General features: G+C 36.5%; 1 protein-coding gene across 1 annotated transcript in view; it reads right to left on the bottom strand.

Annotated features, from left to right (window-relative positions):
• Positions 1 to 8331: 8331 nt before the first annotated feature.
• The window catches only part of TBX18 (T-box transcription factor 18), a 28539-nt gene continuing 12789 nt past the window's right edge, over positions 8332 to 24081 (bottom strand). Inside the window, exons 5-8 of the mRNA XM_039853034.1 lie at positions 22214 to 22381; positions 18763 to 18827; positions 12895 to 12989; positions 8332 to 11319 (exon numbers count right to left, since the gene is read on the bottom strand). Coding sequence (XP_039708968.1) covers positions 10595 to 11319; positions 12895 to 12989; positions 18763 to 18827; positions 22214 to 22381 — 1053 coding nt within the window. The 3' untranslated portion in view covers positions 8332 to 10594. The remainder of the gene's footprint in view (positions 11320 to 12894; positions 12990 to 18762; positions 18828 to 22213; positions 22382 to 24081) is intronic.

Below are 24081 nucleotides of genomic sequence, written 5' to 3'. Positions count from 1 at the left end.
GCTAGGGACAACCAACCACAAACAACCACCTAGGCTTTAAGCTATAGCCAGTCAGTAATTTCTTTACTTTGCTTCTGCTTTTTCTCTGGAAAAGCCTGTCCCCAGGCTTCCTGTTCATGAAGTGCTCCTAACCACTACCAGTTTGGCACTACTCAACTAAAATAGATTTTGCTGAAATAAACAAAATATTTAATATGCCTCAGGTTATCTTTTAACAACTCAATACCAAGACTTTCTCACCTGCTTCTCCACAGCTCTGAATCCCTCAGCTACTCACTCGTGAAAGGAAGATGTTCACGGAAGCAAGTGACAAGAGGGGAAGTTGTGTTGAAGGTCATATTTCGGTGATTGGTCCTGCCAAACAATTGCTTTCCCTGACAGAGCTTTGTGTTTTAGTTGCACAAAATCGACAAGAAAAACCTTCTTCTTCCTTTTCTCTTCCTTCCCTTCTCTTCTCTCTCCCTCTCCTCCCAGTTAGGATTTCCACCCCAGTCATTACTATTGTGCCGGTTTCCTTCTTTTCATGCTATTGGACACCATTTAGGCATCAAAGCTTAGGCTGAGCCCCAACTTGTCCTCCAATGGCTGGATGATTGTGGATAAGTCCTTAACTTTCATGAGGACCAAAGCATCTCACAGGATTGTGGTAAAGACAATGAAATAATGCACATGAATATGCGGCATGTACCATAAAATGCTGCACAAACTCTAGTTGATATATATATATACCTCATATGAGGAAAATTCTGCATTAATTTTTCTCCATCTTTCCCTGGGCAGAATTGTCTTCTTAATTCATTTAATGAGGGTAAGGCAAGAGAAAGGATCATATTCACCAATAAGTGATTATGTAAGCTTATTCTAGTTTGACAAAGAAAGAGGAAGAAGTGACACCAGACAACCTTTTAACCTAAAGTTCAACAGTAGGTACTTCATGGAGAAAGTGGGGAGTGGGGTAAGGAGAAGGGGGACAGGCTGTCAGAGTCACCTCAGCCACTGATACTGTAAACAGTCTTCCCTGCTTCAGAATTAATAACTATTCTTCCTGGAATGAACTTTGTCAAAGGGAATTACAATGTATAAACTCTCCCCCAAAAAACTCTTGATAGAAGGGAAATGACCTGAGGCCTGGGTCATTGCTAGATGATTGTGTGACAAGACCAATTGTATGGGGGAGAGAAGAATTGAATAGGCGTTCAGTTAACTTAATGTCACAAATGAGTTACCTGGGAGAGTCACACAGCATTAGCTAGTTTTCAAGACCATAGAGTCACCACCTACTCATAACAACCCTCCAGAAGCATCATCCACACCATGGGTGAACTACGTATTGAAGAAGCTATTCTCTCCCATGTCTGTAATTCTTGATTCTCTAAGGTCACAGATTATTATCTGCTTTGCAGAGTTTTTTAGATCTTCACTCTTCAACATGGTACAAGCAGTTTTTAAATTTAAACTAGAAATAATTAATATTAAATAAAATAAAAAATTCAGTACCTCAATCACACTAGCTTCATTCGAAGTGCTTGATAGCTACATGTGGCTACTGTATTAGTGTGACAGAGAATATTTACATTGTTGCAGAAAGTTTTATTGGCCTTTTGGAGAATTCTGTTCTAGAATATTCATCCCCAACTTTCACCAGCCGTCCCTGGCCTTTGTCAAATAGAGGCTCATCTCCACAGCTTTCCTTGATTCCTTTCTTCTCCCCATAGAACCTTAGCCGCATTCTCCAATTTCCCGAAGTTCTTGGTACTGCCTCTATTTTAAAATTTACAACAGTATCGTCACTATGTGTTTGGACATGTGACTCTCTGATGAGGCTCTGAGCACCCCCCCGCCCCCAAAGAAAAAGTTTTTCTTGCTCATCACTACATCTCCATCAACATGTGCCATATGGTAAGTACTCAACAAATGCTAAATGCAGGGATGTATGAATGATTGTAAATAAGCAAATGTGTGTGTTAGGAGCTCAGGGTATTATTCACATCCTTCTCCTTGGGGTTCTGACAGATGCATCACACACACATGGAAAACAGAAAAAAATACAGAAACAAAATACCATTTTATCAGACTGAGTAGATATCTGGTACCCCCAAAGCAGAGCTATGGTAAAAGATAAACTCTATGAACTCAGTGGGCCTCCTACTTTATATATACTCTCTTCCCTCGGTCTACGCCTATTTCACACCCAACCTTTTAGGTGGATCTTACTCCAGAATCTGAAGAAACACCAAGCCAAAGTACTCTCCTGTATTCCAGATGAAAAGGGAATGAACAGATAGCAAGTAGGAGCATATGTGCCCCAATATGCAGTGCCTCACTCCAAAGATGGCACCAGCTACTGGGATAACAGCCATCCCTATGGTTTTTCTCATAGCAGAGGTTTTTTCCAAAGTGTCTTGGGTCTCCACCAAGGGAGAAAACATTTTTTTTCTAACAGAGTACCCCTAATTCATGGGAGTTGGAGAGATCTCTAGGTCCTCTCTGTTTTCTAGATGAAATATTGATTGCAATATCAACTCTCTTTCAGAGTACAATTAATAACCTAGAAGTAATCATGTTAATAACCTAATACAGCCATCCTTTTAGAGCCATAACTCCTAGAATACAATATACCTATCTCTTATGAAGCCTGAGCTTCTCCATCACCCTATCTCACCGAACTCAACATCCATGGCTACCTGGATTTCTTAGGGTGTAGGAAGTCTCATGTTCCTCCTAGATTATTATTATGAGGTTAGTGTGATTGAGGTACTGAATTTTTTATTTTATTTAATACTTGTCTGTTATTCCTAGATTAGACTCTAGGGGTTCCCTGCATCAGAAACAGTCATTTCCTGAAACTACAGCTTAGCCTGCAGAACCTCTCTAGACTGAATGATCTCCAAGTTGCATGTAATACATTCTTCCCTTAGGAGTATTTCCCTTTGAATTCTCGTGCTAATAACTTTTGAAGATATTTGTGATAAAATACCTAGATTTGGGGAAAAAAAAACCAAACATCTCATTCGGATGCCTATTACAAATCTCTGTTTCTAAGACCCAGCTCAAGGGGGAGAGGGGAGAAAGAGAGAGAGAGAGAGTATTTTCTTTCTTGTCTTTTTGTGAGGAAGCTACAATCCTTTGTGTCTCTACTGATAATGGCAAAGTAGCAACTAACCAAGCAAAATCTTCAAGTGCTAATCTAGATCTAAAAAATTCATTCTTTTTTTTGAATTTATTTATTCACAAATTTATTCATGTATCCACTCCTTCATTAATTACTTTTTATCTTTACCATAAGCTGTGACAACTAGTTACAGCTCCCTCCCTCGTGAATCTCCCATTGTAGCTGGGCTGGTTGACCCACATGAAAAACATATATTGAAGTATATTCTTTAAGAGAAGTACGCACACATTGCTGTGACAACATTTTAGAAGAGTTTATTTCTCTTAGGGACAAGAAGATGGAAGGAATGAAAATTGGGAAAGGCTTCAATGAGGAAAAATTTGAGCAAGTCCTTGAAAAACTGAGAATGTAAGTTTGACAGACATTCAAGACTGAGAGGAAAACAAGAAGACAAGAAGACAAGGATGCTTAAAAATGTTTGATGTAGTTGGTGAAGACCGTCACTGAATTTGCTGAACGTTTTTTCTGAAGCTTGTAGATGGACCAAAATTTCTACCTCTGCAAGTCATTTGCTTCTCCACACACAACTCTCCTACCTGATCTCTCTCAGGATCTTCTAGCTCTAAATCTTTATATTTCTGTCTTTCCAATATCCTCAATGTAAAACTGAGTAGACAGAAGACACTTAAACATATATAATTTCTAGTTCTTCTCTTCTCCATACACCAAGGTCATCAAATTCAGAAAAACAAAATGAGCAGAAGCTACAAGGGACTGCCTTGATGTTCATTCATTCTGAGCCAAGCTTCCCTGAGGCAAGGGACTACTGGAACTTTGTAACATTCTTTGAGAGAAGTGCCTCTCTTTATTGTTGCTGAGTGAGAGCTGCTATTTTGTTTGAAAAACATATGGTTCAACTAATTTTTCCTTGAAATGCATTTAGGCAAATTAAGAAAAGGGAATCTGCAAATCTCTGCAATCCATTTCACCAAATATCTTTTAAGAAAAATGTGCATGAGTTTTCCAAAACCCTAAACAAGCAAGGTTTTCCCTTCCTGCTATTAATAGAGAAATATCTTATTACAGTTCTGTAAACAGAGCCAAATTGAAAAAATTGCATTTAAATGATGTTAAGGTTTCCAAAGAAAACCACAAAACAAACTCAGAGTTAAGGCGATAATGCATCTCTGTTGTACCTTGGCACAGGAGCAAGCATTTTGCAGTGACCATCTGGGATGTGTAACATCGTAATAAGGGCGAGGGCACCAACTCACAGAGAAGCCAAGAGGTAACACTTTTTTTCCTGCCAACTGTGATATATTACAGTATGAAGATTTTTTCCAGGAAACCAGCATTTCAACTTTTACAAGGCATTTGAAGACACCAAAAATTTTTTTCACTGCTATACCCCAAATATCCAAAATAATGTCAAGCAAATAATAGATGCTCAATAAATATTTATTGATTAAATACATATTGAAAGTGCCAACTTTTTTCTACAGTAATAAACATTTCATGCTTTGGGATCCTTTTATCTTCCTTTTAATACACTGAAAAATATACAATTATTTACCCAAGAACATGATTTCAGGTGTGTTGGAAGGAGGCCTAATTCATCAAGTGCTATTAAACTTATACAACCTAAAATCTCTTTAAAAATGCACTTCTGTTACTACTATTTCTAAGAAAAATGTGAACAGGCAAATTCACAAAGTCCATCAAAATGTCTTGGCTCTTGTGTCAAAAGCACAAGCAGTAAAAGAAATAGGTAAATTGGATCTCTTCAAAATTATAAACATTTGCTTTTAGTTTTATATTCCACATATGAGTGAAATCATATGGCTCTCAACTTTTTCTGACTTATTTCACAACAAACAAGACAAACAAACAAAACTCAAAGACACAGACAATAGTTTAGTGGTTACCAGAGGGAAAGGGGGTAGGAGGTAGATAAGAGTAAAGGGAGTCAAATATATGATGACGGATGATTTAACTTTGGGTGATGAACATATAATGCAATATACAGATAATGTATTATTGAATCGTATGCTTAAAACCTATATAATTTTATTAACCAATGTCATCCCAGTAAATTTAATTTTTAAAAAGCTTTTAAAAACAAACAACTACAAAAAAAAAAAGTTTGTGTTGCAAAGGACATAGCCAATAAATTAAAAGACAGCCTACCAAATGGGAGAAGATATTTGAAAATCATTTATCTGATGAGACTTGTATCTAGAGTACATAAAGAACTCATATACCTCAATAGTTAAAAAAACAACCCACTTAAAAATGGATGAAGGAAAAAAAATGATCGAAGGATCAGAATAAATATTTCTTTAAAGGAGATAAACAAATAGCCAAAGGAAAAGATGTTCCACATCATCAGGAAATTAACATCATCAGGGAAATGTAAATCAAAGCCACAATGAAACAGCACTTCACACCCACTGAGATGGCTATAATCAAAAAGACTAATCATATAACAGCCGTTAGTGAGGATATGGAAAAATGAGAACCCTCACACATGGCTGGTAAGGATGTAGAATGGTGCAACCACTTTGGAAAACAGTCTGGAATTCCACATAAATTTTACAACAGGACCCAGTAATTTCATTCCTAGGCATGCCCAAGAGAAATGAAAACATATGTCCACACAAAAACTTATACACCAATGTTTTTAGCAGCATTATTCATTCATAACAGTCAAAAAATGGAAACAACTCAAATGTCCATCAACTGATGGATAAATAAAATGTTTTATATATCTACAATGGAATGTTATTCAGCAATAAAAAAATTAAATACTGATACATGCTACAATGTAAATGAATCTTGAAAACATTACGCAAAGTGAAAGAAGCCATTCACAAGGAACTGCATATTGTATGATTCCATTTACATGAGGTGTCCAGAACAGGCAAATCTATAGACAGAAAGTAAATTAGTGATTGCCTATGACTTTGGAGCAAAGAATGGGTAGAGGGAAAATGTGGGGTGACTTAATGGGCATGGAATTTTTTGCAAAGTAATTAAATATTTTAGAATTGATTATGGTAGTGGTTGTACAACTTTGAATATACTAAAAACCATTGAGCTATTCACTACTTAATAGGTGAATTATATGGTTTGTGAACTATATATCAATAAAGCTGTTATTCAGAAAAATGTCTTGACCTTATTATTAAGTTATTCTATTGACTTGATTAATAGAATTTAAAACATGGACATAGGATGTGTATGTTGAGTCAGCTTTGCATGAACTCAATAAATTGCATAATAAGCAACTGTTTCATATTATTGCAATCTAAGTCTCACCACGAATAAAACCCTTCAAAATGACAAATTCAAGTGTTTTCTCGGTGAGGATTTAAATGTAATTTGAATGGACTTGGAATTATATCTAGATAATTTATCAGATGCCATACTTATTCCAAAGTAAAATAATTTTATGCCATGCAATTAAGAGCATCATGAAAAGGAAATTTTATTAACATTTTTTTTCATTATAAAGTAGCAAATACATTATTCAGTTCAGTTTCCTATAAATACTAAAATACTAAAGTATGTCCTACATATTATAACTAAATAAAGCACAGTTCCATTTAAAAGATAAATTCTAAGTAGTCCAATAAATTTAAAATAATATTGGTGGTGTTATATTTTTGTCAAGATACATATATATTTTCCAAAAGATATATTTTTATAAAACTATTTCCTACTCTTAAACTGAATATTATTTTTACATTAGGTCGTGTGAATTTGAAATTGAAAGGAATAGTAGATTCTCATCCCAGCTACTCCTTTCAGGCATTAAAAAAAAAAAAAAAAAAATCCTGAGATCTAAAGTGGCTAAGTTTTGGTCCAAAATCATGATTGCGAAATCCATAGATTGAAATCAATTTCCTTAATTCCCAAGGAAATGATGTTCTCACCATACAATTCTCCCTAAAAAAGAAATTTTATTATTTGAAAATCTAACAGCATGTAGAATATTAAGTTTATATGTCTTTTGGATGTTTGCATACTTGAATATATACTATTCATTTCCACCACTGATAATGTTTTCAAGCTTTGATCTCCTAGAAGGCTACAACCATGTATGTCTATTTAACTGTTCACATATTCAACCTCAGTCTCAACTTATCAGAGAACCGCTTATAAATTATGATCAATGAGATTAAAACACAACGTGGTAATAATTTAATACAATTATTTAATTTCCAATGGAAGGCTTAAGAAAACCTCCAGATAGGTGTCAATATATTCCCCATGAATAAATGCAGCATGGTTACACTAAGAAATAAGGGATTCTTTACAAACCTGTCTAATTAGAGAGAGCATTGGCGAAGAATTGACCAACTCTACCATGATTCCTGAAAGCTCATGAAATGGTTATTTTTAATAGCTTTACACCAGGTTTGGTTAGAGATTCCTCTTCTTGCACCTTCTTCTCCAACCCCATCCAAATCTTCCCGGAATTGCTCTATTCCAAAAATCACTCTCTTCTCCTAATAAGAACTTCAGCTATTTCCAAAGCTTCTCCTTATCTAATTCATACTAAGATGTGAGTTGCTGAAAGGTTTAAATCTGACAGTGACGTCTTAAAAGGAATTCATATTTTACACTCAAAATTTCACTAATTAATGTAAAGAGTGAGTGTGATCCTTCACTATATCAGCAATGCTGGGAGCCACCGAAGTCTCCTGACCCCCTACATTCCAGAAATAGGAGTCAACAACTGGGTGCCCTGCTTGTGAAGAGCTGCTGACCTCTGGGAGGGAGCTTGTATGGAAGCAAGTGTTAATTTTCAAAATGTGACTGGTTGTGATAGCAGCAGCCTCACCTCATCACAATGTCCCTTGGAATGTTTTCTCGTCAAGGGGTCTAGAAGTGATCTGTCATCACTGGTCAGTGGTACAAGCAGCTCATTCTTGTATCCTTGCCCTTCTCCCCTGGACCTGAAACAAAACATACCATTCTGCCCTCCCCTTCTCATAGCTGAATTTTCATGTGTTGAACATTTGTCAGGGCTTCACCTTCAATGACATGGTCAAGGCACCAAGAAATTATACTTAATACATGAAAAATGAATACCAGGCCCATTTCTCCATGCTTTGTAATCAAAAGCTATAAAATTTATGTTTGGGGTATTCATCTGTGTACTTATTCTTGGAACAACATTTATAGACACTTTAAATAATTACCCTCCAAAGTCATAAAAGGGTTTAGTAACACACTTTAATATATAATTTCTTAAGCACTTTTTTAATAAAATACAGATATATAATTATAATTATCAATACATGTATGTCATTTAATATAATGATAAAAGCCTAGTCTTTGAAGTGACATGGTGATTAATATTTACAGTATAACCTAAAGGAAACAGCATTTGTACAATATTGCTAAATTTAAAAAAAAGGTTAATAAAAAATTCTACTCTTATTGTAGTGTCATCTCAAAGTACCAATAGCAAAAAGGAAAATGCTCTCCTTCTTAATACGTACAGGTATAGATCTTTACTTCCATGTTTCCTGAAGACTGAAAACTCCCTTATTGCCCTTGAATTGTACCAAGCAATAAGGCTGGAATGTACTCATGAGGACTTTCCCCAGATCTTTGTCCAGCTATTAATACCATATGCAAATACCTTATATAGATCTACCTATTGGAAATATTTCATGTCCCTTCATAGTAATCTTAAATTTAAAAATCAAAGCAAATTTGATGAACTGTGAGAATGCATGAGGAAACTTACCAATATCTATAAACGGAATCACCTTCTGTGCAAATACTGTTCAAATAGTAAACCCCCAAATAACCTAAGAGCCTCCTGTTCTAAAGTAAAGAAGCAAATCGGGAACCACACTCCTTCCCCACCTAAAGTATTATGAGTTAAAGCAAGTCCGTTTAGCACTGAAAGGCAACCATGCTGCGTTAGCTAGGCAAATACATAATGTAATGAGTCAATGGACAAACACATTGTTTTAGTTTTTCAACAAACATATGGTAATGTTCCTCATCATGCATTCTTAGTCTTTCTTATTGATCTCATAATGTGTTTTTAAATCTTAAACCATATATTCATTATTTTAGGGATTTTTTTAAAACTTAATGCTGTTTTCATTTTTCTAGTTTCGAGGTCGAAAATGCTATTGAGGTTAAAAGTTTTATAGCTCCTTTATCATAATTAGTATCTTCCTCCTTAGTCCTCGAGAGGGCCTTTATAGTAACAGGCTTTGGCCTTTGCACTACAACCCCCGAAAGACAGATTGCTGGAGATAACCCCCTGAAATTCCTTACAGTGTTATTTAACACCTAAAGGCCTAGACTCTTATCTGTTTTGGGAAAGACTCAGACAGAGGGACAAGGTTAAGGAGAGGAGAGGTTTCAATTTGTAGGAGTTAGGAGACATAAATAAGTAGCATAAATACCTTCTTCCTTACTTATAAACCATGAGTTAGGAATCTCAAAGCAAGATGGAAAAAATATCCTGAATGAAAAATCACACTATAAAAACCTAAGGGATATCCTAAGGAACAATATTATTCCTCTTGATTTAGAAAGAGATATTTCTCTTGGAATCAAAGAATTTGAGGTGGATTTATTTTCTTTTTGCCATTCCACTCATATCATGTTTTCCTTCCCTAGTGAAAATTAGAATTTAAAAATGTTTATAGAACATTCCTTAACGGTCTATGTAATGAACTAAATAAAATGAGCAAAAAATCCAAAATACTAGAAATTTATTCTCTGCAGATGAATAAATACCTCTTATATGCCCAATGAAAAGTAAAAAAAAAAAAAAAAAAAATCACAAGCCTCTCCTCCATTTTCTTTAAGAAAATAATTATTATGGGTTATTGGTTTTTCCAAAACCAAGGTCATCTAATATCTGTGATAAGGAAAAGCAAGGAGGAACACAAAAGTTAATCCTTCATGATTATAAATACCTCAAAACTAATACTAAGACTTCAACTGGCTTTTGCATTTTAGGTTCTCACACTGTGCTCAAGAATAACAGAAATCACAAGACTTTGTGCTGGTTACTGCTGGTTATCAACACTCAAGTATGAAACTGCATAGAGCATTTTTCTGATAAACCGTTATAAGTCTTAGTCTGCTTGGTATCATTGCCAAGTTTGCTGTTTGGTTTTTAAAAGAGTCTGAGAACTTTGGTTAAACACACTACATTTATGCCAATACTCTGTGCAACTGGATGAACAAGAGGAAAAAGCAGAGGGAGGATTTGGCTTTGTAGGCTTCAAAACTCCACATGCTACATACAGTATACATATATACAATCTCACCATGAGAAAGTCAAAAAACTCAATGAGCCTTCATTTTCTATTGTATGTACATTTTACAAGCTACCGATAGTTTCTTTTCATATCGCTTTCAAAAAAAGAAAAAGAAAAAGAAAACAAAGAAAGAAAATACATTAGATCGATTCGAATGTAGTTTAACTTAAAGGCTTCATCAAACCATATGTGCAGACACTTGAGATGATGACAGAGTTAAGCTTCCTAGGGTCCTGGAGTCAAAGAAACTCTGCTGACCCCCACTGCTAAGCAGGTGCACTCCTTCCACAGGGGGCAACATCTGCCGATCGGTCATGGTCCCACTCGGTGAGGATCCCAAGAAACTTCCTTGGGAAGAAACAATTTTCTCAGGACTGGCAGCCAGTTTGGGGGATGTGGAGAAGTTATATCCATACAAGGCACAGGGGCTGTGTAACCTGAAAGTGTTATAGGAACCCTGATGGGTCTGGTTAGCAGCAAAGGCATTGCTGGAGGGTGAAGGCATGATGTACTGGAGCTGTGGGGACATCCCCGAAATCTGCATGGACAGGCTGGTCTGTGGGCAGCTGAAGGTGTCCCCATCAGCACCACCCATGGACATGTTCACGGAGGCAGTGCTACTCACTCCCACATAGGAGGGAGTCCTGGGCGGGGCGAAGGTCTCGCTGGTCTGGTTGGTGAGCCTGTTGTAGGTCTCCGCCAAGGACGTGCTGTATCGGTTGAGGGTGAGACCCGACCGGGTGCAGGCAGAGTAGTCAGCCGGGGCCAGACTACACAGCTGGCTGGTGTTGGGCCCCAGGTGAAAAGCAGGAGAGGAGCAAGGGGAGCCAGACAAAAGATGAGGGTGGGTGGCAGGAACGCCATTCCCAGAACCTTGGAGTAAGGTGGAGGAACTTGTATTTCCTACAAAAGAAGGTGAAATGTAAAGAGTAATGACTCCACAACCATCTTTTCCTTTCGGTTTTGTAAACAGGAGCAGGACACTCCTTGTTGTTACAAGGGGTGCTACAAAGATGAAAAGGAGATGGTTTCAGCTCTCAAAGAATTATTACTTAAATGAATTCAGATGGAATATTTGAAACACAGATCTCAATATTTTCAAAGCAAATTATCTCTCCCAGGGAATCGTGTATTTTTTAAATTGCAGATATATTAGGACATTAACCACACAGAATGTTCACATTTTCTTTCTCAATTAGCTTTCTCAAAGTTTTCTCATGTACTATAATAAATATAATAAATACTGACTTTCCCAGCAACTTTCTAAAATAAAAATTTCATCTTACTCTGTATTTAGTTTCAAAAGTATAACCATTGCCTATTTCCTTCCACCTTTTGCCTTTTGTTTCAGCAGAGCTTGCTCTGGATCAATATATTTACTGGCAAGAAAAAAGAAGGAACTCCAAGGAAAGAGCTGAACTGGTCAAAGGCATATCCTATCTTCAACACGCCTGCAGCCGCCCACTGAAAGCTCTTGTATTTCAGTTGCTATACTACACAAGGCTTGGCTATTGCAATAGGCAATAGTCTAGAACTTCAGAAATTTAATTTCCAACCAGAAAACAGGTTGGTGAAGCATATACTAACAGAAGAGCAGAGCTCCAGTAAACAATAGTCCTGTGAAACAGGGAAGATGGTTAACCCTGCATCCAACCAATAACTGCGATGGTGGCTGACTCCCCTCTCTGGATTTGCTAGCAGATTGATGTTTGCAAACTTGACAGAACTTAGGGGGAGAGGAGAATTCCAATGGGCTGGATAGGTTGTAAAACCTTCATTGCTTTAGCGACAGTGTTTTATATAGCTTCCCAGAATAATCTAAAAGCCCAATCTCACCAATGATAATTATCTAAAACCCAGCACACTAAATTCTCACTGGGGAGCTGGGCAGAATCAGCTGTAAACAGTCTGAGTGCGGAAGTGGGCTGAGTCCTACCTACACCAAGCAGAGAAGGAAGCGTCATCCTTTTCCGTGCAGCTCCCTCTGACGAAACACCAGCCCTGGGCTTCGGGCAGATACTCAGAGGTGAGCCCGGGGAAGTCTGCTTAAGTGGGCCTGACCCTCTCATCATAAATCCAACAGGAGAATCCTGACTAGAGGCAAGTTTGCTGAAGGAAGAGAAGAAAGAAGCTGGCAAGAAAAGGTGAACTGGGACTAGCACTGGCAGTCTCTCTTAAGGTGCAGCTAGCACCAGAGCCCACTAGTCCACCTCTAATTTAATAAGAGATTTAAAGGTGAGGTAATGGCCATGAAATATATAAACAGTCTAAAACATCGAAGACTTAACCTAAGACCACAACGGCTATTTTTTCTGGCCCATCCCCATACCACATAGAAAAACGATGGATCTTGTAATAAGAGGATGCTGGTGATGAGGTCGCCACTGTAGATGTAAATAATGACTTGCGCACTTTTCAGTGCCTGAGCTTGTAGGCAGGAACTGGCTGTTTACATGACCTGGAGACTCTGTAATTTACCTTGTTTGGGAATTCCAGGAATATCTTCAAAGGTGAGAGTCCGTAGTGAAGGTCTCCAGAATGCATACGATTCCACAAGCGCTTCCAGACCCATTCTAAGGATCGGGATGAGGGGGTGGACAAAAGAAGCCTGGTTAGGAGCACTGGGGCTTTCCTCAGTAATAAGTGGCTCAGAAAAACAACTGTAATGTTGATAGTGTCCCCCCTGCCCCAACATTGGCAGGTTAGGAACTTGGCACTGGCAGAAAGAAATACTTCAGAGATGGGCTATCATTCTGTCACCGGGAGCACAAGAGGATGAAAAACACCCAAGAAGTCCTCTTAACATTCTCAGAAAATTAAGCCAATCTTGGAGGATAAAAAAGCTGCCCCATCAGGCTAAGACACTTAGATGAAGAGCTAGCCATCATAGCTGATGTGAGTCCAAGGCTCTGCTGTGACCTGGGACCCACTCTCTCTCCCTGTTATATTACTTCTCCCTCTGGTGAGGAAGCCTCTGTCACAAAAGCACGCCCTGTAAAGACAGCTCTTTTCTAAGAAGCATTTCTGTCCATCATTTGGTGCCTTGGCAGCCAGCTTAAAAGAGGACTCATCCAAAGAAAACTGATTTCTCTCTTGGGGGCACAATCTCCAGGGTGGCCAAGGTAGGCTCTCCCTCCAGCAACAGGGGATCTGAGGGGCGGCACTGGCCTTTCAGCTCAGTGTGCAGGAGGACCACAGAAAGGCAAACTCACCGGGTGGAAGGTGTATGGAGCTGGCATTACCATCAAAAATTATTTTCAAGTACCTAAATACACTTAATGGATGTATACTTAAAGAGACAAGATAAATTGGTTATGGACTATTTACATGAAATATGCATATTTTAAAACAAGGGCTACTATTCTAAATACATACATAAATATATGTATCTCCTACCATAAGTGATTCTGAGTTTTCCACTCCTTACATCAGATAACTAAGTTTTCTAGGTTCTGGAAATGAGGCCCGCCACTCAACTAGCCCATTCGTAAGATCTCACCACTCTTCCCTTCGACCACCTCAGCCCTAAACAATTTGTTAACCTAGATAACATTGTGTTTCTCATGAAACATATAGCTAGCTCCATTATAGGAAATGGCTGCTTCCTGAATGATAAACAATACTCAGACATCTCTTGTGATTGTTAGATATAGTTTTAATTAATACAGATAATCTGTATTTAATGCAGACATTAAAGATAGTTTACAGTCAACGTGCTACCTCTGGATTCCCTGCATCCCTAAGTCATGAACTATGAACTAAGACTGGAGGACATCCCCGCAACTGAGTCACACCACCTACACAACATGATGAAAGCTCTCTAGATACCAGTGGTAAGTGATGTGTGCATGAAACCATCTCACACCACCTGTCGTTCTGTTCTAAGGTTTTATACACTGAGTATCCTTCTTTAGTGTTCAGAATATAGACTCCGTTAATCCGTCGACTTCTGTCATGACTCCATAAGGAGCATGACAACCCTATCCTAGTGATAAGAGACAGCTGTGTGTGTGCAGATGGGTGGTGTGGCACATGCACAGGCTTATATACATGAACCATCTTCATGTGTCCACACATGGACCTGGCTCATTTCTGAAGTCACAGGTTCAGAAGGGTGCTGCCCTGGGAGCACTTCAAAGAGCCGTCACCAGCCCCACACAGATGCTCCTGAGGCTGCCAAAGGGGAGAGCAGGGCACTAAGTGGACCTGTATGTGCCTTACTGGGCTGCACTGAGAGTAAAGGTCAGAATCTGGCTTCAGGTGGAATTAGCGTGCCACAGAAGGAGGACTTTTTAGTGGTAAGGACACAGATTGAGGGTCAAGAGATCTGAATTGTGACCACAACTCACTAAAACCCACTATGTGACCTTAAGTAAATGCTTTAACCAACTTGGACTTCAGTTTCCCGCAAAGTGAAGATTAGAATACAAAAGCTCTGGATCCTCCCCTAGCTCTAAAGTTGTTTGCTGCTAAGTGATTTTTCCCAAACCAGACATTATATCTGTGGCTGACCACAAGCCAAATCCAAGATCACTCTACTCAGTAATATTTTATGTACATTAAAGTATTAATTGAGGGGGAGTCTGGCCGCCCAGTCAGTCCCCAAACCCCATGTAGCCTGCAGACTGCATTTAATATTCAAATAATGAATGCTAGGTGCTATTTATCCGATTACTCTATATTTAGCTTGTACTAATACTAAATTTGTATGACTTTCTAGAAACAAGCTTTTTTAAATGCTAAAGAATGTCAGGACACAATTTTATATAAAACTGCTTATTACCACACAGATAAGTTTTAGTAATCGTAGTTTTAAATATTAAAGATACCAAAGTGGTCAGGAGTAGTCTCAAGGGAAATTTACTGAGAGATAATTAATGAGCAGCCACTGTACTTAGAAATTTATTAACTATAGAGATGAGCATTATTTCATTACTTGCTTTAGCAGTGTAAACTTTATTATGCTTCAATTACAAATAAAGAGACTAAATTCTTGGGGAGAAGTTACTGATCATCCTAAACACAGAACATTAAGCTTTAAAGAGATGCTCTGAAGGTCGCATAGCTACAAGTGATCTGATTTGGAGCTATTGATATTTTTCTTGAGGCTGCTGTTTCACACTGCAAGTTCCAGAAAGGGTTTTAGATATTTTGCAGGAAACAGTTATAAAATATTTATTAGCTGAATCTGGACTTTTTTTTTTAAAGCCTTCATTTTCTCCAGTAATGGAGACTTTTCCCGTCTAGTTAAAAAAAAAAAGATAAAAGGCACCTCCTGCAGGAGTGTAGCCAAGGCGATAATTTATACAAGATGCCTTTGAACAATTTCCACATTTTATCACCACCCTAATTTATGCTATCAAATGGCCAAGTTTATTTAGTAAAATGGTTATGTTTTTCCTGAAGCATTTAAAGAGAAGAAATTTTTGTACCTTCCTGAGTAAAAAATTTTATAGGGTCAAACCTAAGGCCTAACTGAAGAATGAAACTATTCTCAGCACATAAATTCTCTTTCACGTAGCAAATGTCTTGCAGGAGAGCTTTTAAGGGCTGAAGCTACTGATTTCTATAAAATAGGCTGTAGAACCATAAATAGCCAGGAAGGGATAATTTTTAATTAAAGCAAATTGTTTTATAAAGTTTAAAAAAATCACAAGTCCATGTTTATTTCTCGTCCTGCCTAATTTGTTTATTTCATGTGTGGGGAAAAATAAAAACAGAATTTGTATTAAAAAGCAATAACAACAGCACAACAGAACCAGAGGTATTAAAGAAATATATTAAACATTTTTCTCATGGACTTTTCTTCTCAACTAATATATCAAAAATATCACCTCTCCCCGCTAAGCTCTTAACACCAATGCAACATTCCAAGTCTTTCATGTGAGTTAGGCACCCCCTTTTTTAATGGAAAACAATACATAAATTAGAAATCTTTAAAGCTGACCAGTCTCTCTTCACCAGATAAGTGTCTTTTGCATTTATTAATGAAAAAATGTTAATATCAGATATTTTTAAGTAGGGATTATTAATTTACAGATATTTAGCATTCCAAAATGAGCACTGAAAAGCTTATGTATGAGAAGCAGAAGAAATAATTGCAATGAGAAGAAAAATAAAACTATTCATTTCACTAACAAGAAAGCTATGTATAGGCTCAACATGTTTTTCCTGTACACAGATATTTAAACATTTAGAGCAAAATAAAAATTTTAAGTTTTAGAAAAATTTAAAAAGTGTTAAAATATAATTCATTATTTTCTATATATCCATTAGAAATTCTAAAAGTTCTAGAGTCAGAAAAGAAATAGCAGTAAGTGCCATGGATGCCATGGCTATATACTTCTGAAACAGCCAAAAGGAAGGAGAACATTTATATCAAACCCAGCATTTTGACCTTATGATACTTCGTAGTTTACTTTCACCAAGGCTATTGATTTTTTTCATTAACCAAATTTAAAAAGACAAATGCCTTTTCATTGTGCTGACATATCTTGAATTCTCCCTGAAAACTTGTCATACGCATCTTATCATCTCACTTTTACTTGTAGGTTTATTTGCTATTATTATCTATCCAAAACATGCCTTTAAAATTATTTTTAAATTTATTGCTTCAAAAATGAATTGACAGTATACAAGCAGTATGATACCCCAGTGTCAATAGCAGTGATGTCTTTGCCAGAGCAATCCTAAGGGAGAGTTTGGACATAGTTCCTGGCTGTATACTCGCCAAGCCTCAAGTGCTGCCTTCCTGGAGTTTCAGCGAGTTTTAATAAATGTAGTCTCAGCTTATAAAAAAAGGACAAATTGAAATTAATGCAAGACTCTTAAATGGATAAATACTATTCTGCTATAACCGAAACCACAAGAAGCTTCCAAGTATTTGTCCAGGTAGAAAAGGAGGAGTCCTCCCAGAGGCTCCCTTCTGTCGCCTCGCCAATGACCATCTCAGTTACTAAATTATTCGACTTTCTGAAACTCTTCTGAAAAGCAAAGTTAACCAGGAGCTAATGTAACATAACAAAAGCCAAGCAAAGTTTTTTCTCCACATTGAAACAGACATCTAAAAATACGGAGCAATTTCAATGCAACAGACAATGTAAAGTAGGAATGCATGCAAATCTTTCGAGGGAGTGAAGAATTTCAGAGGGAAGTCCTGTTATTAGTAAGTCTTATCAACCTACCTACACCAAGTTAGAGGCTACTCTCAAAGTTTTTTAGTTGCATTTTAGCCCTCACATTGAATGGTGTTTAAACAACACTATTGCATATGAAAATGAAATCAAGTCTCTGCAAGCACTTGAGTATATTCTGAGGAAAAGTTTCCATCTACACCTACCTTGCCCAATTAATTACCTGAAAAAACTAAAAATCTGGACTACTACCTGATTGTTTTCTTTCTACAATTTTAAATGAAATTGTCCCTAAAATAAAATAATTGGAGATATTTACTTCATGTAGACACGGTCTATCAATACTAAGTTTTCAAGGAGTATTAAAATAATTTCTGGAGTAAAGTAATAAAAAATTCTCAAATACTTCTTTTTAAAAACAAATGCTTTCAAAAACATTTAAGTCAAAGCCTTACCCTGAAAAGGCATCTGGAGAACGTTAGTCTGTTATTACTCTCTACTACTATCAACAGTTATTTTAGAAAATGTTGCACCGAACTGTATTGGAATAGAATCATATCAATAAATTCAAAAACTCTTGGCACACAGACTAGGGTGATCTGCTTTTTGATAAAAGTAATAAAGTGGAATTCATTATTGTAGCTCTCCCACTTAGTACAAACACCATAAAACACGACACAGAAAAAATAAACAAGTGTGTGGCTGTCAGCAGAGCCAAGACAAATTTGGAAACTAAAGAACATCAGCTCTCTTGGCAATGGGGAGTAGTTTCATATTCTAGTTAGAAATCTGAGGGAACAAGAGACCCCGTCATATCCGAAGACAGAATCAATAGATAGTTGGACACACCAAATTCTAAACCCAGAGCAGATGCAGAGAGGATACTGACGTAGGATATTGAAACCCCTGCGCCTATAAAGGCAGGCTTCCTCAAGGTTCCTTCAGTGGTGGCATGCACTGTACACCCTAAGAACTTCCATTCACCCCAGCATCACTCATCAGAGTTCACCTTAAGAATAAGCAGACCACAAGGTTACATCCAAAAATAAGTTACAACCCAGGCTCGATATTATTAACAAATTTAAATCCTCATCAGAGATTATTTCAAAAACATGTCAGGAAATTTAACTGTTTATTTTGTAATGAAAAACTCACAATAAAAAAATCAAATATGTTATCACAGCCAGGATGTTCTTCATTAAGACTTACTTACCTGTTACGCCCAGAGTCTCGGAAGCCTTTGGCAAATGGGTTCCTATCTATTTTCAGGCGAGTAATCTGCAGAGTAGAAAAAGAAATCACATCAAATCTTATTATAAATGCCAAGAAAGGTTATTAAAAACAGAAATGATGGAAAAACTACAAGTAATTCCAAAATTAAGTGTCAGAGGATTCTATTGTGTTCCTCTCTCATTTCCCAGATTATTTTATTATTTTAGCAGCAAAGCTAGAAGAAAAATTCAAAAATCATCTAGGCATTCACCTGCTGTGAAAAAGATATTCTCCCCAGGGCTACTCAAGCTCTGTAAATAAATAAAGTGCCTTTTGCTTTTAATATCCCTAAAGAGATTCTGAATGGTCTGTTGATAACTTGCCCTTTGACAATCTCTCTGAACTCAGTATCTTCCCTTTAACTCAGTGACACTGTTTAATCCTGTTTCTCTTTCAATAGTTGTGATGGGAAATAGCTAATGTGCCATTTCTATTTAACAGCTATTTACATCCTTGAATGTTGTTAAGCTCCTACCTATCCTTTTCTTCTTCAGAATTAGGTAACATACGCTCCTTTAAATTTTCTGCCTTTATATTTTTCTTTATCTCTGAACTATCTTTATGGCTCTCATCTGAAAGATTTACTCTTTCTTCTTTTATCTGTGGAGTCTAACCAGAGGTAAATACTTCTTATTAGAAGCCTCTAATAAGATTAAATCTTATACATGTAGTAGAAATAAATAATGTTTTCATTTGCACCACAGTTCTAATTTGTTGACTTATAACCAGAGCTTTTTGCCCCCAAGGAACCCCAAGATTTGGAGAAAAATATTTTCCTTTTCTCTATTAAAAAGAATTTTTTTTTAGTTTTATCATTTTGAAATTAACATTAATAAACAATAATCCCATCTATTTCTTACCAGATCTCTACTTTTCCCTGAGGAATTTACAGTCTATTTTCTTTCTTTTTTTTTAATAAGTTTATTTGAGTGACATTGGTTAAGATTATAGAAGTTTTAAGTGTACAATTCTATAATACATCATCTGTAGACTGCGTTGTGTGCTCACCACTCAAAGCCACGTCTCCTTCCATCACCATATATTTGACCCCCTTTACCCTTATCTACCTCCCCACCTCTCCCCTTTCCCTCTGGCAACCACCATACTATTGTCTGTGTCTATGAGGTTTTTTTTTGTTTGTTCATTCATTTGTTGCTTTCTGTTTTATATCCCACATCTGAGTGAAATCATATGGACCTACAGCCTATTTTCTAAGAAGCACATCATGCTTTGTTTCCTACGTCCCTTGGTTTAGGGGAATCTACAAAGTAAATGAACATGCTTCTGATTGTACCATTTTGGCTGAGGACAAACACTGTTGGATAAGACTGAGGCAAAGAAAGGCATCTTTGCAAAGTCTCCTGCAATCCCACTATATTGTCCTGTGCGTGCTCTCAGCCATCCTCCAATTAGCCATTTAAAACCTGAAATACATGTGTTCCATACGATATGGTCTTAATATGTGGATAAAATTACATTATAAATGAAATAATGTCAGGGTCTGCTAATTGATTTACCACGTCTGTCACTCTTTCATTGAAGAAATTCTTTATAATTCATTATAGCTCAATTCTCTGTTCACTTAATCTTTAAATGAGGTTAAATAATTTAAATATTCATTTAAAATAGCATTTTAAAAAAGAGTACAGATTTATACAATAGTTATTTGCCTAAATAGAGATATGGCACAATTACTATTAACAGTATTTTTATTGCTAACATCACATACATTGAGTATATACCATGTATGCTATACTGAGAGTTTTATGCATATTATTGCATTTAATTCTCATAGCAACTTATACATAGTTATTATCCCAACTTTATGTTTTCTTTTAAACTGAGACTTAAGTTTCCTATGATCATAAAGTTACTTGGTGGTAGAACTGGCCTGGGACCCCATGCTGTTAACCACCAAGCTAGGCCGCTTACCAATTTTCCATAAGTTCTTCAAAATAGTAGCTGGGAAGTTAAAAAATGAACATGATTTTATTGTATCATTACCAATTTCCCTTCTTCTAATTTTTCCACCCTCCTGATGGATTTATCAACATTTGTTAATTGGTATTAGTCACTAATGTGTACCAAAAACCTACTGCATCTCATTTATTATATATCACAGAGGCTGGGAGAAAATACATATTTACATAGCTCATTTTTGTGTGTTTTAGAGAATGAGAGACAGAGACAGAGAAAGAAGATGAATCAGGGTTGTTTAAAAGGTACTAAATGACTCTTTTCTCTTCATGCATCATACTTTTTCTAAAAAAAAAAATTGTTTTCTGCACCTAACATATTATAAGAATATCTTCTTAATTATCTCCAGCCCTCCTAAAGATAATTTCCTGTTGTTTCCTAAAAACCTTTTAATCAGGTTTTTAGGAAACAACAGGAAATTATCTTTAGGAGGGCTGGAGATAATGTGAGTGTGAGTACAGGACAGCTTCAGCTGTGGGACTGGTGTCTCCTCATAAATGAAAGTGGATGAGCTTCTCTGCCCTAAAGGAGGACACATGAATGAGACCCACATCTCTTAAGATCTAAAACAACAGAAACCACAACAGAGGGATAATAAAGCCTTAAAATTGTAACTGAGATGTATATAAATTTTAAGAGAAATGGAGACCTAATATAATTCTGCTGATCACTGAAATTTTTTTAAAGTGTAACATAGACCACATCACCTCAACACATCCTTATTTCCTATGAAAATTGGCCAGAATCTCATGGATTAAATAACTGCCTCAATTTGATTCTCCACCTACTTGACAAAAAACTTAAAGAAATATATATGCCTACCTATTTAGAAAAGAAATATTTCACTTAACAAATTATTTCTAATTTAATAAAAGAATTATTCCACAATTGGTAATCTCTCAGACTATAAGCATATGCATCACCCTCTATCACGATTAAAGCATAAATTAAAAGAAATAGCTTTTTTTGTATATATCTCCAAATGGCTATAAAAGGATAAATGCTTCTGAAATATTTCTCATAGCACATGAATTATAGTTTTAAAATACAGTAAGCTACCAAAGCCAATGCTCTCTGATACAATTCACTTTTCATATTCTACATGTCTATTTCCTAGGCAATACAAACACTTTCTAATTTTAATTATGGCATCATGATTCAGTATCTCAAAATGGAAAGTAAACCTACACTGTGGGTCATGAGACACATCCTTGTCTAAAGAAATTCTCACTAGAGTAGCTTAATTTAGGGAATCATGGATAAAGAATTGTTATTACAATATGTATACCCTGGACATTATATGGCAAATGCTTTACGACAATTAATAACATTTAGATATAGTGAAAAGGATAGCTAGTTTTCTATTCATGTCTGAAATGAAAGGTCTAGAAAGATAACAATTCTGAGAACAATACCTGCTGATTCTGATAGGCAGTGACAGTCGTGAAGACGGTTTCTGGAAAGGAGAATGCCTTCACTCCCTCCCCAGATGGCACAGGCTTGATGGGAGAAAGATCATCTCCACAATCTTTACGGATGACGTGAACGCGTGGTTGGTATTTGTGCATAGAATGAAGGATGATCTATGTCAAAGAAAGAAAAACCAAATTTACCAGGAATTCCTTCCCAATATCAACACCATGACTAAATATTTAATATGCAAAATAAATCCTAGTTGGAAATTTCCAAGAATGCAGAAATGCCAATTTAATAAATATATCAAAATTAGAGAGAGGGGGCTAGGAAGGTATTTGTGAAGGTAACAATACAAAAGAGAAAAGAAAATCATTATTTTGGTGGAACCCTATATACAACCATGAGAACTTAACATCAAATTTTGTTTCTGAAAACACAAAATTAAATTCATAAGTATTTTATTTATAATGAGCCAAATGGAACTCAGATCCCAAACCAATAAAACTGAAAGTTAGATTGGAACTGGTTATTTAAATTCCAGCACACTCATCCCCTAAAAAATAAGTACTTGTGCACCAAGGTTTTCTTCAGAGAACATTCTTCCTCTGTTAATGACTGCAACATGTCTATTTAAGGGCGAAGGGAATTTTAAGGGTATCCTACGGTCTACCTTGTGGGTGGCTCATGAAGTCTCTGGTTTGTCTGAAAAGCACAGTGTCTGTGACTCCATCATAGCAAGGCTTCCAGAACCCAGATGCCCAGGGATGGAAAAGCTGGCCCTCTCAAACTCTGCTAGGGGAATCTGACAATATGGCTCAACTACCTTCTACCCAATGATTCTACTTCTGAGAATGTATTCGAAGGAAACATTCCAAATCCAGAAAAGCATTTCATGTACAAAGATGTGCAACACACCATTTATAACTGGAAAAACTCTAAACTTACATGAGTAGATTGGTTAAGTAAACGAAAGTCCACACAGTGGGATACAGTATTATTCAGCCATTACTAATACTGTTTGGAACATTTTTAACTACATAATGAAATCTTAAATGATAAAGAAAAGATCCAAGTTGTTTATAAACTTATCATAACGACATAAAAATAGTAAAAAGGACCCATACAAAGATTTGAAAGGTGAATATCTCTGGATGATGGGATTGTGGGTAAACTTTTTCTTCTCCTTTATATGTTTTATGCTTTCAAGGTTAAGGAGGTGGGATAAAGAAATAGCCTCATCCAATGGGATTTTCTATTTGCTGCTAAGGGGTCTATATTCAGGTATTCATTGATGAGTTTAGTTAACAAGCCTCAGTCTTTCCTCAACTATACTATTTGAATTCAGGTTTTGGGGTGTTAAGAGTTTGGAGGGAAAACTATTAAACGACAGTCTTGGGAAAACACAGTGGTCAGCCTGCCGCATGTTTTTCAGGATGCAAGCAGTTTAACAAGCCAAATTCAGAATCTGATCAGTCCAAATACAAATAGCCCTCTATCTGGACAATGTATTGCTGCCACAAGAAGAGGTCTTTATCCTCTGGTAGTAACCAGCACAGTGGTTAGTTTTGCTTTGTTTTGTATTTTTACCCTAAAATTTCCTTTCTATCAATGGATGAAATGACTGGATAGCAGATCTAATGATCTAAGCAGACATGCTTGAAGAGGAGGTAGCATAAATACGAGGAAAGGAGAAGAGGGAACAAGAGCCTTCATTACCTGGGGACACACACACAAATCTGCAACCTCTAGAAAAGTCTCTCCAGGTCTAAAAAAGGACAATTTCAGTAACCCATTAGTGGCTCACGAAATTAATTTAAAAAGTTGTTACCAGAAACTTTTTACATAAATAAATTATAAAATAAAGTAG

This window comes from Pteropus medius, unplaced genomic scaffold, assembly GCF_902729225.1.
Source record: "Pteropus medius unplaced genomic scaffold, Ma_sr-lr_union100, whole genome shotgun sequence".
NCBI lineage: Eukaryota > Metazoa > Chordata > Mammalia > Chiroptera > Pteropodidae > Pteropus > Pteropus medius.
This window is presented reverse-complemented; position numbering and strand designations above follow the sequence as displayed.